Source organism: Oncorhynchus mykiss, chromosome 21 (genome assembly GCF_013265735.2).
Source record: "Oncorhynchus mykiss isolate Arlee chromosome 21, USDA_OmykA_1.1, whole genome shotgun sequence".
NCBI classification, from domain to species: Eukaryota; Metazoa; Chordata; class Actinopteri; order Salmoniformes; family Salmonidae; genus Oncorhynchus; species Oncorhynchus mykiss.
Window position 1 is genome coordinate 10997729 of NC_048585.1, and position 20697 is coordinate 11018425.

General features: G+C 47.8%; 1 protein-coding gene across 5 annotated transcripts in view; it reads right to left on the reverse strand.

Moving 5' to 3' along the window:
* LOC110518048 overlaps nucleotides 1-20697 on the reverse strand; it is a 182617-nt gene that overhangs the window by 93876 nt on the left and 68044 nt on the right. For 3 of the 5 annotated variants that reach the window (XM_036956855.1, XM_036956854.1, XM_036956858.1), the window contains 5 exons: nucleotides 19966-20037; nucleotides 17266-17348; nucleotides 16067-16103; nucleotides 10277-10390; nucleotides 9202-9207 (listed from right to left, as the gene is read on the reverse strand). In XM_036956855.1, the coding sequence (XP_036812750.1) occupies nucleotides 9202-9207; nucleotides 10277-10390; nucleotides 16067-16103; nucleotides 17266-17348; nucleotides 19966-20037 (312 nt within the window). Of the gene's footprint in view, nucleotides 1-9201; nucleotides 9208-10276; nucleotides 10391-16066; nucleotides 16104-17265; nucleotides 17355-19965; nucleotides 20038-20697 lie in introns of all 5 variants that reach the window. The other 2 variants (XM_036956857.1, XM_036956856.1) reach the window with 2 other exon arrangements.

The following is a 20697-nucleotide window of genomic DNA, read 5'->3' on the forward strand; positions in this document are numbered from 1 at the left end:
CGGAGTCTGGTGACTAACTGACAGGCAGGCCAGGTTGGAGGTGGTGTCTGGAGTATAATGATTGGTGTGAGGAGAAATGGGACACATTACGCGGGAAACAGTCCGCAGAACACTCTTAACTCTGTGTAGAGGATACATAAAGCCCTTCTCATTATTTACAACACATTATGACATTACGCTTCATAACATTACAACATTAGCTAACCTAAGGTCATTTATTTACATCTGTTTATAGGGACCCCTTTATTAGTGTCTGATTTAATACCAAAAATAAATATATTATAGGCTCCTCTAAAATCTATTAATAAATATATTAAAACTGAGGTTCAGTTTAATAAATTAATAGCCCATTAGGCTTTCACAATCAATGTGCCAAGTTTTGTGCAATGTACAAGGAAAGTGTTCTGGTACTTGCGCTTGATCCTTCCGACATCGTGTGACCATCTGGTCCTTTGACCTGCGGCAGGTGGGCCAGGGTTAAGAGCGTTGGGCCAGGGTTCAGAGCGTTGGGCCAGGGTTCAGAGCGTTGGGCCAGGGTTCAGAGCGTTGGGCCAGGGTTCAGAGCGTTGGGCCAGGGTTCAGAGCGTTGGGCCAGGGTTCAGAGCGTTGGGCCAGGGTTCAGAGCGTTGGGCCAGGGTTAAGAGCGTTGGGCCAGGGTTCAGAGCGTTGGGCCAGGGTTCAGAGCGTTGGGCCAGGGTTCAGAGCGTTGGGCCAGGGTTCAGAGCGTTGGGCCAGGGTTCAGAGCGTTGGGCCAGGGTTCAGAGCGTTGGGCCAGGGTTCAGAGCGTTGGGCCAGGGTTCAGAGCGTTGGGCCAGGGTTCAGAGCGTTGGGCCAGGGTTAAGAGCGTTGGGCCAGGGTTAAGAGCGTTGGGCCAGGGTTAAGAGCGTTGGGCCAGGGTTCAGAGCGTTGGGCCAGGGTTCAGAGCGTTGGGCCAGGGTTCAGAGCGTTGGGCCAGGGTTCAGAGCGTTGGGCCAGGGTTCAGAGCGTTGGGCCAGGGTTAAGAGCGTTGGGCCAGGGTTCAGAGCGTTGGGCCAGGGTTCAGAGCGTTGGGCCAGGGTTCAGAGCGTTGGGCCAGGGTTCAGAGCGTTGGGCCAGGGTTCAGAGCGTTGGGCCAGGGTTCAGAGCGTTGGGCCAGGGTTCAGAGCGTTGGGCCAGGGTTAAGAGCGTTGGGCCAGGGTTCAGAGCGTTGGGCCAGGGTTCAGAGCGTTGGGCCAGGGTTCAGAGCGTTGGGCCAGGGTTCAGAGCGTTGGGCCAGGGTTCAGAGCGTTGGGCCAGGGTTCAGAGCGTTGGGCCAGGGTTCAGAGCGTTGGGCCAGGGTTCAGAGCGTTGGGCCAGGGTTCAGAGCGTTGGGCCAGGGTTCAGAGCGTTGGGCCAGGGTTCAGAGCGTTGGGCCAGGGTTCAGAGCGTTGGTCCAGGGTTCAGAGCGTTGGTCCAGGGTTCAGAGCGTTGGTCCAGGGTTCAGAGCGTTGGGCCAGGGTTAAGAGCGTTGGGCCAGGGTTAAGAGCGTTGGGCCGGGCCGGGCCAGGGTTAAGAGTGTTGGGCCAATAAGGTTGTGTATGTGTGTGACCCAGCCTGGGTGGATGGCAAATGGCCTGGGCAGAGAGAGAGAGAGAGCAGAGCAGAGCACCACTTCAACCCTGGCTGGCCCTGGGGCTTAGCTTTGGCTGACACACTTCTCACTGGTGCACTCATGTGGAGAGAGAGATGGGGGGACAGGAGTGGCTGTCTAGTGGTGCACTCACTGAGACAGAAAGACGTGCTCCTATAGGCCTAGCCAGACCTATTCACTGAGGTGGACTTCCAATGAGATCAAAGATATAAAACAGTACATCCTTGGGTCGGATAAACCTGCAACTTGGGCTCGGAACAACCTTACCTTCTGCTCAGACAGTCTTTTATTTAACAGTTGAAGTCCCATTGAGGTCAGAAGACCCCTCTCCTAAGAGAGATCTGACTGCATTTTTCCATTACAATAAAATCCCATCTGTTACAGCCACAGATACCGTTTTAGTAAGCTACTGTGCAGAACCACCAGCTGTCTCTGTGTGAATGCTGTAATGTGGGGGTTTATAAATGCGTTTATCTATTGACAAACTCCAGGTGATGATTGAGGGTCTATTTAGTGCTGCTGGCCACGACACAGGCTCACCTGCTGTCTGCCGTTTACAGGTGCCAACTGTTCACAGAGAGGGAGGAAAATTGCTGTTTGACGATTCTCTCGATGTGTTCATTGTTGAGTATTTCTCTGTAAGTGCTCTCAGAGCAAATTATGAGTAGAAAATGTTTTACCTTGATTTATCCAGGTTAGTCTTTGTGATTATAAAACATATGTTAAAAGAGACCCAGATGGCCCCAATGCTACATGCAATTACAATGTTATGAAGTATACACGGATAGAATGTTGTTCAGTGACCTTACTGGACGATCAAGGACATGTGCGCATCATGAAGCCATTCATGGTCATACTACATCGTCATTACAATGTTTTAAAGTATCTACTAATGTGTGAAATGCCTACTTTGAGAGGTCGTGTTCAGTGACCTTATTGGATGGTTACCATGTAACTAGGTTTTCACCATGGTTACATGGTCAATCATAGATGACCTTAATCAGCCCCATGCAGGTTTGCTGAGGCCATTTATTTTCTCATGAGTTGACAGGAAACCAGAGCGTTTGCTCAATACTCATTCTGAAAACAGTACAAGTCCTCCCCCTTGCCCCTCAGAGCAACAGACAGATAGTGAGAGATGACAGTCCAGAACAGCAAGCCACGCACTAGTATTACATAATCCCATTTGTGCTTTAAATCTGTCCGTGGCGTGCGTTAGCAATCTAAAAACAGCCTACGATAGAATATCTCAGACCAGCCAGGAAGTCCCTTCGCAATTATTTCAAGGTAAACCAAGTCATGTTATGCCACTGATGCAGAATAAAAATGTCCTTGCATTAGTCCCCTTTTCTGTTGACACCAACGCCAGTTCAACCACAGAGCGGGAGAACATAGAACATTGAAACAGACGAATAGAATACTCGGAGATAATACCGGCCCTCCGTGTTCTGAATCACTTCTCACCAATCAGCTTCTCTGAAATCATGTGCGATTGCAGTCAGTGGCAGTCAAGACATTGCTGCATCGGTCCATTGCAATATATATATATATACACAGGATACCCTGATCACAGAGATATGCGGCCTTGAGTTCAGCATGTCAGGGTGAAATATATGTCTGTACGGTTTATGTTCTGTTTAAGACGTACGAGTTGTAGAACCAGAGTTCAAACTGAAGCGGAGCAGCGCAGACAGACTGTGTGGTAACCAGGCACTGAAGTAGACACAAGTGGATGCTGTTACGGTCAGTCATGTCTGCAACATCCGTCTTCTCTTTGGAAACAGAAACACTACTCTGGCATTAAATAGGAATCCATCTTCATTGCCCAAGCAATAGGGAGGAGTTGGCACACCATGAACAACATAGGCTACATACAACAGCTGCTTGGACCATTCTACCACTGCCAGTCATCTGAAGTGTATTGGAACAAACCAAGGCTACTGCATATAGCTCACTATATGTTGGTATTCAAGATGAGGTTAATCAATAGATGCAAACTGATATTTTGATTAGCTATGTAGCTAAAGATACTGTACTGTACACCGTGTGTGTGTGTGTGTGTGTCTGTATCATTAAGCCACAAAGCACTTCCCAACTGTGTTATTCTCACCAGATCATGTTGAAGGATGCACCACCACCACTAGGTACACTTATTAATAAATCAATGCACAGCTCCGCTTTCTCAATAATTATCTGAGAGACTAGTCCAGGACCTGAGCCAGATGAGTGAAGAAGAGTGTTGGCCAGGACACAATTCATCCCAGGTGTAGATCTTTATTCATTAAACCGAGCTTCCTCAATGGGACCAGTAGCTTCCTCAATGGGACCAGTAGCTTCCTCAATGGGACCAGTAGCTTCGGAAATGAAACGTGTAGGTAATGTAATTGGAACACGTGAGCCCAAAACATACCAGAAACCTGCCCCCCATAGAAGTGTGTGTCGGTGTCAGTATGACAAGCCTCATCAATAACTCATCCACCTGTAGTCACAGGGAGGAAGTGTGTGTCGGTGTCAGTATGACAAGCCTCATCAATAACTCATCCACCTGTAGTCACAGGGAGGAAGTGTGTGTCGGTGTCAGTATGACAAGCCTCATCAATAACTCATCCACCTGTAGTCACAGGGAGGAAGTGTGTGTCGGTGTCAGTATGACAAGCCTCATCAATAACTCATCCACCTGTAGTCACAGGGAGGAAGTGTGTGTCGGTGTCAGTATGACAAGCCTCATCAATAACTCCACCTGTAGTCACAGGGAGGAAGTGTGTGTCGGTGTCAGTGTGACAAGCCTCATCAATAACTCCACCTGTAGTCACAGGGAGGAAGTGTGTGTCGGTGTCAGTATGACAAGCCTCATCAATAACTCATCCACCTGTAGTCACAGGGAGGAAGTGTGTGTCGGTGTCAGTATGACAAGCCTCATCAATAACTCATCCACCTGTAGTCACAGGGAGGAAGTGTGTGTCGGTGTCAGTATGACAAGCCTCATCAATAACTCATCCACCTGTAGTCACAGGGAGGAAGTGTGTGTCGGTGTCTGTATGACAAGCCTCATCAATAACTCATCCACCTGTAGTCACAGGGAGGAAGTGTGTGTCGGTGTCTGTGTGACAAGCCTCATCAATAACTCATCCACCTGTAGTCACAGGGAGGAAGTGTGTGTCGGTGTCTGTGTGACAAGCCTCATCAATAACTCATCCACCTGTAGTCACAGGGAGGAAGTGTGTGTCGGTGTCAGTATGACAAGCCTCATCAATAACTCATCCACCTGTAGTCACAGGGAGGAAGTGTGTGTCGGTGTCAGTATGACAAGCCTCATCAATAACTCATCCACCTGTAGTCACAGGGAGGAAGTGTGTGTCGGTGTCAGTATGACAAGCCTCATCAATAACTCCACCTGTAGTCACAGGGAGGAAGTGTGTGTCGGTGTCAGTATGACAAGCCTCATCAATAACTCATCCACCTGTAGTCACAGGGAGGAAGTGTGTGTCGGTGTCAGTATGACAAGCCTCATCAATAACTCATCCACCTGTAGTCACAGGGAGGAAGTGTGTGTCAGTCACAGGGAGGAAATGTGTGTCTGTATGACAAGCCTCATTAATAACTCCACCTGTAGTCACAGGGAGGAAGTGTGTGTCAGTCACAGGGAGGAAGTGTATGTTGGTGTCTGTGTGACAAGCCTCATTAATAACTCCACCTGTAGTCACAGGGAGGAAGTGTGTGTCAGTGTGACAAGCCTCATCAATAACTCCTCCACCTGTAGTCACAGGGAGGAAGTGTGTGTCAGTGTGACAAGCCTCATCAATAACTCCTCCTGCAGTCACAGGGAGGAAGTGTGTGTCAGTCACAGGGAGGAAGTGTGTGTCAGTCACAGGGAGGAAGTGTGTGTCAGTGTGACAAGCCTCATTAATAACTCCACCTGTAGTCACAGGGAGGAAGTGTGTGTCAGTGTGACAAGCCTCATCAATAACTCCTCCTGCAGTCACAGGGAGGAAGTGTGTGTCAGTCACAGGGAGGAAGTGTGTGTCAGTCACAGGGAGGAAGTGTGTGTCAGTGTGACAAGCCTCATTAATAACTCCTCCTGCAGTCACAGGGAGGAAGTGTGTGTCAGTGTGACAAGCCTCATCAATAACTCCTCCTGCAGTCACAGGGAGGAAGTGTGTGTCAGTGTGACAAGCCTCATCAATAACTCCACCTGTAGTCACAGGGAGGAAGTGTGTGTCAGTGTGACAAGCCTCATTAATAACTCCTCCTGCAGTCACAGGGAGGAAGTGTGTGTCAGTGTGACAAGCCTCATCAATAACTCCTCCTGCAGTCACAGGGAGGAAGTGTGTGTCAGTATGACAAGCCTCATCAATAACTCCTCCACCTGTAGTCACAGGGAGGAAGTGTGTGTCAGTGTGACAAGCCTCATCAATAACTCCTCCTGCAGTCACAGGGAGGAAGTGTGTGTCAGTATGACAAGCCTCATCAATAACTCCTCCACCTGTAGTCACAGGGAGGAAGTGTGTGTCAGTGTGACAAGCCTCATTAATAACTCCTCCTGCAGTCACAGGGAGGAAGTGTGTGTCAGTGTGACAAGCCTCATCAATAACTCCTCCTGCAGTCACAGGGAGGAAGTGTGTCAAACATGCGGTGGAAACCCCCAGGTGTGTGGGAACTCATTTCATTGAAAACATACTAAACCCGTCCAATTGAAGTGTGTGTCATGCATCATATGTGCCAACCTACAGTGAGAAAATGTGTCACATTAGAACAGATGAAGGATAAAACCCAGGTGGAAGTGGACCTTATATGGAACCGTGTGTGTGTGTGTGTGTGTGTGTGGTGTGTGTGGTGTGTGTGTAAAACCCCAGGTTGATGGAGAACTCTAGCTGAGCTCACTTCCTGCCAAGTCCCAAGTTAGTGAATGTACTCATCCCTCTGGACACCTACAGCATGATCACACACACACACACACACAGAATTCCCCCCCACACACGGTGTCTCTCATTCCTCTGGGTTGCAGTCAGTCTCACATACACTAGGCCTGTATGTGTCTGTGTGGTTTGTTCTTTATGGTCTCAGTCGATCATAAAGCTCATGTTTGATCACTAGGGAGGAGGACTCCACGTCCTCATCCACCTCCCCTCCCCCCAGGGGCAGGGAGTTTAACAACACACACACAGAATTCCCCCCCACACACACACACCCACACAGAGAGAGAGAATCCCCACACCCACAGAGAGAGAGAATCCACACACAGAGAGAGAGAATACACACACACACAGAGAGAGAATCCACATACCCACAGAGAGAATCCCCACACACACAGAGAGAGAGAATCCACATACCCACAGAGAGAATCCCCACACACACAGAGAGAGAGAATCCCCACACACACAGAGAGAGAATCCCCACACACAGAGAGAGAGAGAATCCCCACACACAGAGAGAGAATCCCCACACACAGAGAGAGAGAGAATCCACATACCCACAGAGAGAGAGAATCCCCACACACAGAGAGAGAGAGAATCCCCACACACAGAGAGAGAGAGAATCCACATACCCACAGAGAGAGAATCCCCACACACACACAGAGAGAGGGAGAGAATCCCCACACACAGAGAGAGGGAGAGAATCCCCACACACACACAGGAAGCCCCAGCGCTACTCCCCCAGCCCCTCTAGAGACTTTAAAAACAGTGTAGGAAAACAAGGAAGCATGTTCTACTTGATGTCTTTAGTCTTTACTGACGGGTCCATTGATTTCTGCAACATACAAACAGGTCTGTGTTGTGTGGGAGGAGGAGGGGTGTCAGAGAGGGTCTGTGACCCAAAAAGGCACCATGTTCCCTATATAGTGCACTACTTTTAACCAGAGCCCCCATAGGGCCCTATTCCCTACATAGTGCACTACTTTTGACCAGAGTCTGGTCTGTTCAAAAGTAGTGGACTATATAGGGAATATGGTGCCATTTGGGATGCAAGCAGTCTCTAAGAGGAGTGGACCAACCAACACGGCTGAGCATGTCGCTACACGTGCTCCAGCTGCTGCTGCTGATGATGGGAGAGGGGGGGGGGGGGGGGGGGGGCAGCACTCTCCGAAAGGCACAGGCGGGCTCCAAAACAAATGCTAGTGGTAGCAGTTAGGGTCCAAGGGAATTCAACTCCAGGCCTGGAATGCCAAAGTACTCCTGGTTTAGTCCATTGATTGATTGAATCATGTCTCTGATTGGCCAGAGAGTCTAATCATCTGGCGATGTCATCACCGGGTTTTAATTAGTCTGATTAGAAGGAGCGAGAGAGAAAGCGACCCAGGAGACTTGCAGTCCTCCCGGACTGGAGTGGACTGTCCCTGTTGTAGTAGGGCAGAAACTGAAGAGAGGAGAAACAGCATATACAAAAATATCCTTTAGAATAGAATTTACAAAAAGAGCGATTATTATTACACAATCTTGAGCCCGTTTGCCATCTCAGCAAGAGGACGGCGCTATGCCAGGTCCAGCTGATTCAAAACCTTTACACGTCATTAGAACAAAACCCTGCAATATTTGCTAGAACAAGAGGGCAAAACATTTACAGTAGGAGGAACATTGGGGAGAGGGAGGGGTGTCATGGACAGACTAGTTACATCTTCTGTTAATACGAATATTTAGAGAGAGCACATTAAATATTATATACCTAGTTGCCCTGTACATGTAGAAAACAATGCATATATAGCTATCGAGAAGTTAGCACAAAAAAATGAATCAAAATAATATAACAGTAGTCCTCTGTCCCTAGTGATACACGTCTTCTTCTGTAATGTCTTAATACAAGTCTAAAAGTACAGAAGATACGAAAGTCAAGTATTTTTCTGGAATAGAAAACTAAACCAAAAGATGAATCGGGATCCAAATGTGACGGATTGTTTCGGACTAAGAGTCAAATCCTCACTTGCACTTAAGACAAATTCTCTCCCATTCACATCTTCATGACTAAGTGAAAATTCAACTTAAGTGGAAGTTAGGATTTGCCCCCAAAAGGGAATAAGGCAGGTTTGTATGGTCCCAGCAGAGAAGGAGATAAGATAATTGTACATCCCAAATGACACACTATTCCCTAAGTAGTGCACTACTTTTGACCAGAGCCCTATGGTCCCTGGTCAAAAGTAGTGCACTATATAGGGAATGGAGTCCCATTCGGGAAACACTTAATAGCACCAGCACACAGACAGGCCCTGGCAACTGGCACAAGTACAGCAGAAAGATGTACCGTTGCATCCTGGGTAGATTATCTAAATTGCTTTGCAGATTGTGTTTTAGGCTTAGTCTCAAATGGCACCCTGTTACCTACATGTACAAGACTCTGGCCAAATACACAGTGCACTATATAGGGAATAGGGTGCCATTTCACATCTGCCCTATTAGTTAGGAAAAGGTGTCAGTGTCCAAGGATGGGACAGCACCCAGTCATCTCCTTCATACACAGTGGCCCTTGTAAGAGACAAAGTGAAGATCAAGGAGGATTTGGAGGGTGGAAGAGGGCAGTGAAGGGGGCTATAGGTAGAAGCCATGATCATGTCCACTGTGTAGGGGGGTCCCTGGGGCCTTTGGGTTGTGTGCAGCGGTTACCGTATCCTGGAAGACAAGAGAAGAACAGTGTTGTGATTAAAGCGTTTGGGACTTTCAGGCCCACGTCACCTGACCAGGAAACAATCTGCTTCTTGGCTGTGGTTATATGTTATGACTAGAAACCAGCGTTTTCCTGGTCAGGAACAACTCAGGTTCTTGGCTGTGGTTATATGTTATGACTAGAAACCAGCGTTTTCCTGGTCAGGAACAACTCAGGTTCTTGGTTGTGGTTATATGTTATGACTAGAAACCAGCGTTTTCCTGGTCAGGAACAACTCAGGTTCTTGGTTGTGGTTATATGTTATGACTAGAAACCAGCGTTTTCCTGGTCAGGAACAACTCAGGTTCTTGGTTGTGGTTATATGTTATGACTAGAAACCAGCGTTTTCCTGGTCAGGAACAACTCAGGTTCTTGGTTGTGGTTATATGTTATGACTAGAAACCAGCGTTTTCCTGGTCAGGAACAACTCAGGTTCTTGGCTGTGGTTATATGTTATGACTAGAAACCAGCGTTTTCCTGGTCAGGAACAACTCAGGTTCTTGGTTGTGGTTATATGTTATGACTAGAAACCAGCGTTTTCCTGGTCAGGAACAACTCAGGTTCTTGGTTGTGGTTATATGTTATGACTAGAAACCAGCGTTTTCCTGGTCAGGAACAACTCAGGTTCTTGGTTGTGGTTATATGTTATGACTAGAAACCAGCGTTTTCCTGGTCAGGAACAACTCAGGTTCTTGGTTGTGGTTATATGTTATGACTAGAAACCAGCGTTTTCCTGGTCAGGAACAACTCAGGTTCTTGGTTGTGGTTATATGTTATGACTAGAAACCAGCGTTTTCCTGGTCAGGAACAACTCAGGTTCTTGGTTGTGGTTATATGTTATGACTAGAAACCAGCGTTTTCCTGGTCAGGAACAACTCAGGTTCTTGGTTGTGGTTATATGTTATGACTAGAAACCAGCGTTTTCCTGGTCAGGAACAACTCAGGGCCCTAGTTATAGTAAACAACTATAGACACAACATGACCATATTTACTATCACTTTCCCTCCTTCTCCTCCTCCTCCTCCTCTCACTCACCCATCTCTGAGGAAGCCTTGCTCTCTGCTGTGCTGTCTGCTACTGTGATGTTGGCAGGTGATGTTTCCACTCCTGCTGCATCTGAAATCTTCTTACTCCTCTCTCCTGACGGTTCTAGGACAAACACACACAGTGTCAGGTTTCTCTGTCACGCAGTACCACACACACACAGTGTCAGGTTTCCCTATCACGCAGTAACACACACCGTAGCACACACACACAGCTGTTCCTTTAATAAATGCCTACAGTCTTATCATTTCAGGGTCATTTGTGGAACAGTGTACACCTCCAGCAGACTAACTAGGAAACCTAATAAAACCAAGCAGGCTAAAAGATAAGCTTGGAGAAGTGTCAGATGAATACTACATTGGTAATTAGGTTACGCAGACAGACTGCCTCTCTGCTTCCGACTCCAGACCTGACAAAACTCCTTCCAGACCAGACAGAACTCCAGACCAGACAGACAGACAAAACTCCAGACCAGACAGACAGACAAAACTCCAGACCAGACAGACAGACAAAACTCCAGACCAGACAGACAGACAAAACTCCAGACCAGACAGACAGACAAAACTCCAGACCAGACAGACAGACAAAACTCCAGACCAGACAGACAGACAAAACTCCTTCCAGACCAGACAAAACTCCTTACTCCTTCCAGACCAGACAAAACTCCTTCCAGACCAGACAAAACTCCTTCCAGACCAGACAAAACTCCTTCCAGACCAGACAAAACTCCTTCCAGACCAGACAAAACTCCTTCCAGACCAGACAAAACTCCTTCCAGACCAGACAAAACTCCTTCCAGACCAGACAAAACTCCTTCCAGACCAGACAAAACTCCTTCCAGACCAGACAAAACTCCTTCCAGACCAGACAAAACTCCTTCCAGACCAGGCAAAACTCCTTCCAGACCAGACAAAACTCCTTCCAGACCAGACAAAACTCCTTCCAGACCAGACAAAACTCCTTCCAGACCAGACAAAACTCCTTCCAGACCAGACAAAACTCCTTCCAGACCAGACAAAACTCCTTCCAGACCAGACAGAACTCCTTCCAGACCAGACAGAACTCCTTCCAGACCAGACAGAACTCCAGACCAGACAGAACTCCAGACCAGACAGAACTCCAGACCAGACAGAACTCCAGACCAGACAGAACTCCAGACCAGACAGAACTCCAGACCAGACAGAACTCCAGACCAGACAGAACTCCAGACCAGACAGAACTCCAGACCAGACAGAACTCCAGACCAGACCTTTTAGATCATTTAATGACATCAATGATTAATTTTCATGGAGATCTGTGTAGAACAGAGTAATGTTTTACAGCCAAACCCCTGCTCTCTCCTAATCACCCATCTGAACATCAGAACAGAGTGATGTTTTACAGCCAAACCCCTGCTCTCTCCTAATCACCCATCTGAACATCAGAACAGAGTGATGTTTTACAGCCAAACCCCTGCTCTCTCCTAATCACCTATCTGAACATCAGAACAGAGTGATGTTTTACAGCCAAACCCCTGCTCTCTCCTAATCACCCATCTGAACATCAGAACAGGGTGATGTTTTACAGCCAAACCCCTGCTCTCTCCTAATCACCCATCTGAACATCAGAACAGGGTGATGTTTTACAGCCAAACCCCTGCTCTCTCCTAATCACCCATCTGAACATCAGAACAAAGTGATGTTTTACAGCCAAACCCCTGCTCTCTCCTAATCACCCATCTGAACATCAGAACAGAGTGATGTTTTACAGCCAAACCCCTGCTCTCTCCTAATCACCCATCTGAACATCAGAACAGGGTGATGTTTTACAGCCAAACCCCTGCTCTCTCCTAATCACCCATCTGAACATCAGAACAGGGTGATGTTTTACAGCCAAACCCCTGCTCTCTCCTAATCACCCATCTGAACATCAGAACAGGGTGATGTTTTACAGCCAAACCCCTGCTCTCTCCTAATCACCCATCTGAACATCAGACCAGAGTGATGTTTTACAGCCAAACCCCTGCTCTCTCCTAATCACCCATCTGAACATCAGAACAGAGTGATGTTTTACAGCCAAACCCCTGCACTCTCCTAATCACCCATCTGAACATCAGAACAGGGTGATGTTTTACAGCCAAACCCCTGCTCTCTCCTAATCACCCATCTGAACATCAGAACAGAGTGATGTTTTACAGCCAAACCCCTGCTCTCTCCTAATCACCCATCTGAACATCAGAACAGGGTGATGTTTTACAGCCAAACCCCTGCTCTCTCCTAATCACCCATCTGAACATCAGACCAGAGTGATGTTTCCCAGCCAAACCCCTGCTCTCTCCTAATCACCCATCTGAACATCAGAACAGAGTGATGTTTTACAGCCAAACCCCTGCTCTCTCCTAATCACCCATCTGAACATCAGAACAGAGTGATGTTTTACAGCCAAACCCCTGCTCTCTCCTAATCACCCATCTGAACATCAGAACAGGGTGATGTTTTACAGCCAAACCCCTGCTCTCTCCTAATCACCCATCTGAACATCAGAACAGGGTGATGTTTTACAGCCAAACCCCTGCTCTCTCCTAATCACCCATCTGAACATCAGAACAGAGTGATGTTTTACAGCCAAACCCCTGCTCTCTCCTAATCACCCATCTGAACATCAGAACAGGGTGATGTTTTACAGCCAAACCCCTGCTCTCTCCTAATCACCCATCTGAACATCAGAACAGGGTGATGTTTTACAGCCAAACCCCTGCTCTCTCCTAATCACCCATCTGAACATCAGAACAGAGTGATGTTTTACAGCCAAACCCCTGCTCTCTCCTAATCACCCATCTGAACATCAGAACAGGGTGATGTTTTACAGCCAAACCCCTGCTCTCTCCTAATCACCCATCTGAACATCAGAACAGGGTGATGTTTTACAGCCAAACCCCTGCTCTCTCCTAATCACCCATCTGAACATCAGAACAGAGTGATGTTTTACAGCCAAACCCCTGCTCTCTCCTAATCACCCATCTGAACATCAGACCAGAGTGATGTTTTACAGCCAAACCCCTGCTCTCTCCTAATCACCCATCTGAACATCAGAACAGGGTGATGTTTTACAGCCAAACCCCTGCTCTCTCCTAATCACCCATCTGAACATAAGACCAGAGTGATGTTTCCCAGCCAAACCCCTGCTCTCTCCTAATCACCCATCTGAACATCAGAACAGAGTGATGTTTTACAGCCAAACCCCTGCTCTCTCCTAATCACCCATCTGAACATCAGAACAGAGTGATGTTTTACAGCCAAACCCCTGCTCTCTCCTAATCACCCATCTGAACATCAGAACATGGTGATGTTTTACAGCCAAACCCCTGCTCTCTCCTAATCACCCATCTGAACATCAGAACAGGGTGATGTTTTACAGCCAAACCCCTGCTCTCTCCTAATCACCCATCTGAACATCAGAACAGAGTGATGTTTTACAGCCAAACCCCTGCTCTCTCCTAATCACCCATCTGAACATCAGAACAGGGTGATGTTTTACAGCCAAACCCCTGCTCTCTCCTAATCACCCATCTGAACATCAGAACAGGGTGATGTTTTACAGCCAAACCCCTGCTCTCTCCTAATCACCCATCTGAACATCAGAACAGGGTGATGTTTTACAGCCAAACCCCTGCTCTCTCCTAATCACCCATCTGAACATCAGAACAGAGTGATGTTTTACAGCCAAACCCCTGCTCTCTCCTAATCACCCATCTGAACATCAGAACAGGGTGATGTTTTACAGCCAAACCCCTGCTCTCTCCTAATCACCCATCTGAACATCAGAACAGAGTGATGTTTTACAGCCAAACCCCTGCACTCTCCTAATCACCCATCTGAACATCAGAACAGAGTGATGTTTTACAGCCAAACCCCTGCTCTCTCCTAATCACCCATCTGAACATCAGACCAGAGTGATGTTTTACAGCCAAACCCCTGCTCTTTCCTAATCACCCATCTGAACATCAGAACACGGTGATGTTTTACAGCCAAACCCCTGCTCTCTCCTAATCACCTATCTGAACATCAGAACAGAGTGATGTTTTACAGCCAAACCCCTGCTCTCTCCTAATCACCCATCTGAACATCAGAACAGAGTGATGTTTTACAGCCAAACCCCTGCTCTCTCCTAATCACCCATCTGAACATCAGAACAGAGTGATGTTTTACAGCCAAACCCCTGCTCTCTCCTAATCACCCATCTGAACATCAGAACAGGGTGATGTTTTACAGCCAAACCCCTGCTCTCTCCTAATCACCCATCTGAACATCAGAACAGAGTGATGTTTTACAGCCAAACCCCTGCACTCTCCTAATCACCCATCTGAACATCAGAACAGAGTGATGTTTTACAGCCAAACCCCTGCTCTCTCCTAATCACCCATCTGAACATCAGACCAGAGTGATGTTTTACAGCCAAACCCCTGCTCTTTCCTAATCACCCATCTGAACATCAGAACACGGTGATGTTTTACAGCCAAACCCCTGCTCTCTCCTAATCACCTATCTGAACATCAGAACAGAGTGATGTTTTACAGCCAAACCCCTGCTCTCTCCTAATCACCCATCTGAACATCAGAACAGAGTGATGTTTTACAGCCAAACCCCTGCTCTCTCCTAATCACCAATCTGAACATCAGAACAGGGTGATGTTTTACAGCCAAACCCCTGCTCTCTCCTAATCACCCATCTGAACATCAGAACAGAGTGATGTTTTACAGCCAAACCCCTGCTCTCTCCTAATCACCCATCTGAACATCAGAACAGGGTGATGTTTTACAGCCAAACCCCTGCTCTCTCCTAATCACCCATCTGAACATCAGAACAAAGTGATGTTTTACAGCCAAACCCCTGCTCTCTCCTAATCACCCATCTGAACAGGGTGATGTTTTACAGCCAAACCCCTGCTCTCTCCTAATCACCCATCTGAACATCAGAACAGAGTGATATTTTACAGCCAAACCCCTGCTCTCTCCTAATCACCCATCTGAACATCAGAACAGGGTGATGTTTTACAGCCAAACCCCTGCGCTCTCCTAATCACCCATCTGAACATCAGAACAGGGTGATGTTTTACAGCCAAACCCCTGCTCTCTCCTAATCACCCATCTGAACATCAGAACAGAGTGATGTTTTACAGCCAAACCCCTGCTCTCTCCTAATCACCCATCTGAACAGGGTGATGTTTTACAGCCAAACCCCTGCTCTCTCCTAATCACCCATCTGAACATCAGAACAGGGTGATGTTTTACAGCCAAACCCCTGCTCTCTCCTAATCACCCATCTGAACATCAGAACAGAGTGATGTTTTACAGCCAAATCCCTGCTCTCTCCTAATCACCCATCTGAACATCAGAACAGGGTGATGTTTTACAGCCAAACCCCTGCACTCTCCTAATCACCCATCTGAACATCAGAACAGGGTGATGTTTTACAGCCAAATCCCTGCTCTCTCCTAATCACCCATCTGAACATCAGAACAGGGTGATGTTTCCCAGCCAAACCCCTGTGCTCTTCTAATCACCCATCTGAGAGGGAGGGACAAAACCACATCTGAGACTGACTGAGGCCCAAATGGTACTCTATCCCCTTCATAGTGCACTACTTTGGACCAGGGCCCATGCACTGTATAGGGAATAGGGTTCCATTTGGGATGCATCCTAGGGTTTATGTTGGGTAATGAGACCCCCCCCCCCCCAAGCCATCAGAGGCAGCATGGGCAGCCAATCATTTAGCCTAAACACTGAAGAGATGAGCCACCTACCTCTCTCTGCTATCTGTGCCTGTGTACTCCTCTGCTCCTGTGGAGAGAGACGGAGGACACAGATTAATAACAGGGCTGAAGAAGAGATGATGATGGAGGAGAGACGGAGGACACAGATTAATAACAGGGCTGAAGAAGAGATGGAGGAGAGACGGAGGACACAGATTAATAACAGGGCTGAAGAAGAGATGATGGGGGAGAGACGGAGGACACAGATTAATAACAGGGCAGAAGAAGAGATGGAGGAGAGACGGAGGACACAGATTAATAACAGGGCTGAAGAAGAGATGGAGGAGAGACGGAGGACACAGATTAATAACAGGGCTGAAGAAGAGATGATGGAGGAGAGAGACGGAGGACACAGATTAATAACAGGGCTGAAGAAGAGATGATGGAGGAGAGAGACGGAGGACGCAGATTAATAACAGGGCAGAAGAAGAGATGATGATGGAGGAGAGACGGAGGACACAGATTAATAACAGGGCTGAAGAAGAGATGGAGGAGAGACGGAGGACACAGATTAATAACAGGGCTGAAGAAGAGATGATGGAGGAGAGACGGAGGACACAGATTAATAACAGGGCTGAAGAAGAGATGATGGAGGAGAGACGGAGGACTCAGATTAATAACATGGCTGAAGAAGAGATGATGATGGAGGAGAGACGGAGGACACAGATTAATAACAGGGCTGAAGAAGAGATGATGATGGAGGAGAGACGGAGGACACAGATTAATAACAGGGATGAAGAAGAGATGATGGAGGAGAGACGGAGGACTCAGATTAATAACAGGGCTGAAGAAGAGATGATGATGGAGGAGAGACGGAGGACACAGATTAATAACAGGGCTGAAGAAGAGATGATGATGGAGGAGAGACGGAGGACACAGATTAATAACAGGGCTGAAGAAGAGATGGAGGAGAGACGGAGGGCACAGATTAATAACAGGGCTGAAGAAGAGATGATGGAGGAGAGAGACGGAGGGCGTACCTCAACGGAACATATAAAGCAGCCTAAAGCAGTTGTTCCTGTCTAGAACCAACACACCTCAATCCATCATCAAGCCATTAATGACTTGAATCAGGTCTGCTAGTACGGGGCTGGAACTAAACCCTGCACACCCGTGGGTCCCCAGAAGCAGGACTGGAAAACAGACGTCTAGAGGTTTGTTTCTATGAAGCTGGTGAGAATGGTGTTCACCTGAGGAAAACCTGCTCCTTTTCCTGACTGGTCCTCCGAGAAACTCCAGTCTGATGGTCCTGGTGCCTTCAACTCTGATGGGTCTGGAGATGGACAGAGAGAGAGAGAGAAAGTAAAAGACAAGAGAGAGAGAGACACTTCCATAGAGAGACACCGTAGCTCTATATATTTGGGAGCCTCAAAGTGCCAGTCTTCTAGGCTGCGGACACAAGAGCATGTCTGTCATGTGTGGCCACGAGACGTCTCTTTTCAACAGCCTTTATGTACCACTGACTTCCTCATTCATTCCATTGTAGCTGTTCTTACATGCTGGAGGTCATTTAAGCTCCAAATACGACTGTTCCGTCGACCAACCCCCGTCTGTCTCCTCAGCTCTTATTGGTCGACCCTGCCCTTCCTGTCTTCATTGTGTGTTTAAGACTAGTTGTAAACGTATATATGCTGTCTTGTGATCTTTCTATATTATTGTTATATTAACGTTGACCTGCATGTTGGAGTTTGGAGCGGAAGAGTTTCACTGGACCGTGTGCATGTGACTAATAAACTCTCATTTGATAAATGTCATGAACACACACCAACACACAATCTAATGAGAGCATGTTCATTCCAGAGAACGTTAACTCTGCCTTCCATCCCTGTCTTGCTCCATCCACTCATCCTCCCTCCCTTCACAGCAGCACAGGTCTGAGGCTGCCCTCCATCCCTGTCTCGCTCCATCCATTCATCCTCCCTCCCTTCACAGCAGCACAGGTCTGAGGCTGCCCTCCATCCCTGTCTCACTCCATCCATTCATCCTCCCTCCCTTAACAGCAGCAGAGGGCTGAGGCTGCCCTCCATCCCTGTCTCACTCCATCCATTCATCCTCCCTCCCTTCACAGCAGCACAGGGCTGAGGCTGCCCTCCATCCCTGTCTCACTCCATCCATTCATCCTCCCTCCCTTCACAGCAGCACAGGTCTGAGGCTGCCCTCCATCCCTGTCTCGCTCCATCCATTCATCCTCCCTCCCTTCACAGCAGCACAGGTCTGAGGCTGCCCTCCATCCCTCTCTCGCTCCATCCATTCATCCTCCCTCCCTTCACAGCAGCACAGGTCTGAGGCTGCCCTCCATCCCTGTCTCGCTCCATCCATTCATCCTCCCTCCCTTCACAGCAGCAGAGGGCTGAGGCTGCCCTGCAGGCAAGGGGTTCATTACAGTTAAACGAGGAGGGGGATTCAGAGAGGAACCATTAGCGGCCAGTGAGGGGTGGGACTCTGGTTTGAGCGGAGCGGGGTTATTTGACATAGCCCTGCTGGCACAAAAAGATCCTTAACCAACTCAGAAGCTAATTTGATGAACAATATTTGTGCCACCTTGGCAATTGTGGCGCTGCATTATCATCAACAAACAAAAACAAACTTGCGAAATGAGAACCAGTCAGTAGCCCTGCTGCCTGTGGTAACGATAACGCAGCTATGATGACAAGTTGTAGCTGGGGAAACGTCCATAAGCATTAACCCCTCAGAGCTGGACCCAGTTGGACTCTGCTTGTAATGATCTCTAAAATTAATTATCTGGCGGTCCTGCAACGTCTGTCCTTGGGCCTAATGACATCATTAGGCCTTGGGCCTAATATCAATGTCAGTCAGGTACTGCTGCTGGGGATATCTGACGTAGGACCAGGAGTTTTTCAGACCATCTGAGCTGATCTGTTAAAACTCAGGGCCCTAGTTGTACTTGTAGACTATACCTAGGGCCTGAAGTACTTCCTGGTCTGGTCACATGGTGAGGAAAACCTCCTGGCCCTATGTACGTCCCTAATAGAAGTTGAGTGGTGTGATGATGTAACACTAAGGCAGCCAATCAGTTGGTGTGATGTTGTAACACTAAGGAGTTGTAACACTAAGGAGTTGTTCTGGGCAACCTCAAGGCTTTTTTATTTTAATTTAACTAGGCAAGTCCGTTAAGAGCTAATTCTTATTTACCCTGGCCAAACCCTAACCAAACCCTAACCCTGGCCAAACCCTAACCCTGGCCTAACCCTGGAATCGAACCAGGGTCTGTAGTGACGCCTCTAGCACTGAGATGCAGTGCCTTAGACCGCTGAGCCACTCGGGAGCCCCCCCCCCCCCCTTTCATATGGTGGTGTCTGGCTTACATCTACAGACTGGATATATACTGCAGAGAATCAGAGTTGACTTAACTAAAAAGCTGGTCATTTCATTTCCATGCTCTCTCATCAACAACAGTCATAACAAAAGTCATCTGGAAGTTCTGAAGCTGTGATGACTGAGAAGGCGGCAAAACTATCCATGTTCAAGGTCTGTAGAGTTGTTTCTGGCGCCCTCTTGTGTCAAGCCACCACACTGCAGCAGAAGACAGCGGGCAGACCAAGGGGTGGAGCCAGTCCTGGAGGGCTGAAGAATGCCCGAAGGTGCAGGTTTTTGTTCCAGCACAGGTCTAAAAACACTCAATTCCCCTTTTCACACTTTAAATAGGAGACTATGATTAGTTGATCATTTTAATCAGATGTGTTAACTTACAGTTGGGATGGAACAAAAGCCTGCAACACATTGGCTCTCCAGGATGTTGGAAATTGCAGACCCTCCCTTGTCTGTCGTCTCAAGATGCCAGACATCTTACTACAAGCTCACCATTCCTGATGTATGAGACCAAGAATGGGAGATCAAGATGATCCCCGTCTCGAACCGTTAAAACACACCTGTGGCCAAAATGAAGGACTCTGGGGTTCTCTCAGGTAGAGGGGGAGGGGAATCTTCACTCTGGTCACTGTCTGGGTCAGAGGTCAGAGTACAGCAGGGGTTATTACCAGGGGTCAAAGGTCAAATTGACGGCCAATCAACAATCAAACGACAGCGAGAAACAGGTACATCTGAAATGGTGCCCTATTTCTAATGATTAAGTGCACTACTTTTAGCCAGAGCCCTAGGTGAAGTAGTGCACTACTTTTAGCCAGAGCCCTAGGTGAAGTAGTGCACTACTTTTAGCCAGAGCCCTAGGTGAAGTAGTGCACTACTTTTAGCCAGAGCCCTAGGTGAAGTAGTGCACTACTTTTAGCCAGAGCCCTAGGTGAAGTAGTGCACTACTTTTAGCCAGAGCCCTAGGTGAAGTAGTGCACTACTTTTAGCCAGAGCCCTAGGTGAAGTAGTGCACTACTTTTAGCCAGAGCCCTAGGTGAAGTAGTGCACTACTTTTAGCCAGAGCCCTAGGTGAAGTAGTGCAGTGTAAAGACAAAGGTACCATTTCAGATGCAGCCAGAGAGACAAGCTCAGAATACATCCTCCCAGATTCAGAGCCATAACCACCCCAAGACAACACGCCACAAAGCCAAGCAGAGCCAGAATCAACACCAAACCATTCAATCATTCCCATCAAATCACAGCTGTTTCAATCACAAGCGAAGAGATCATACAATCAGAGATCAGGTGATTTT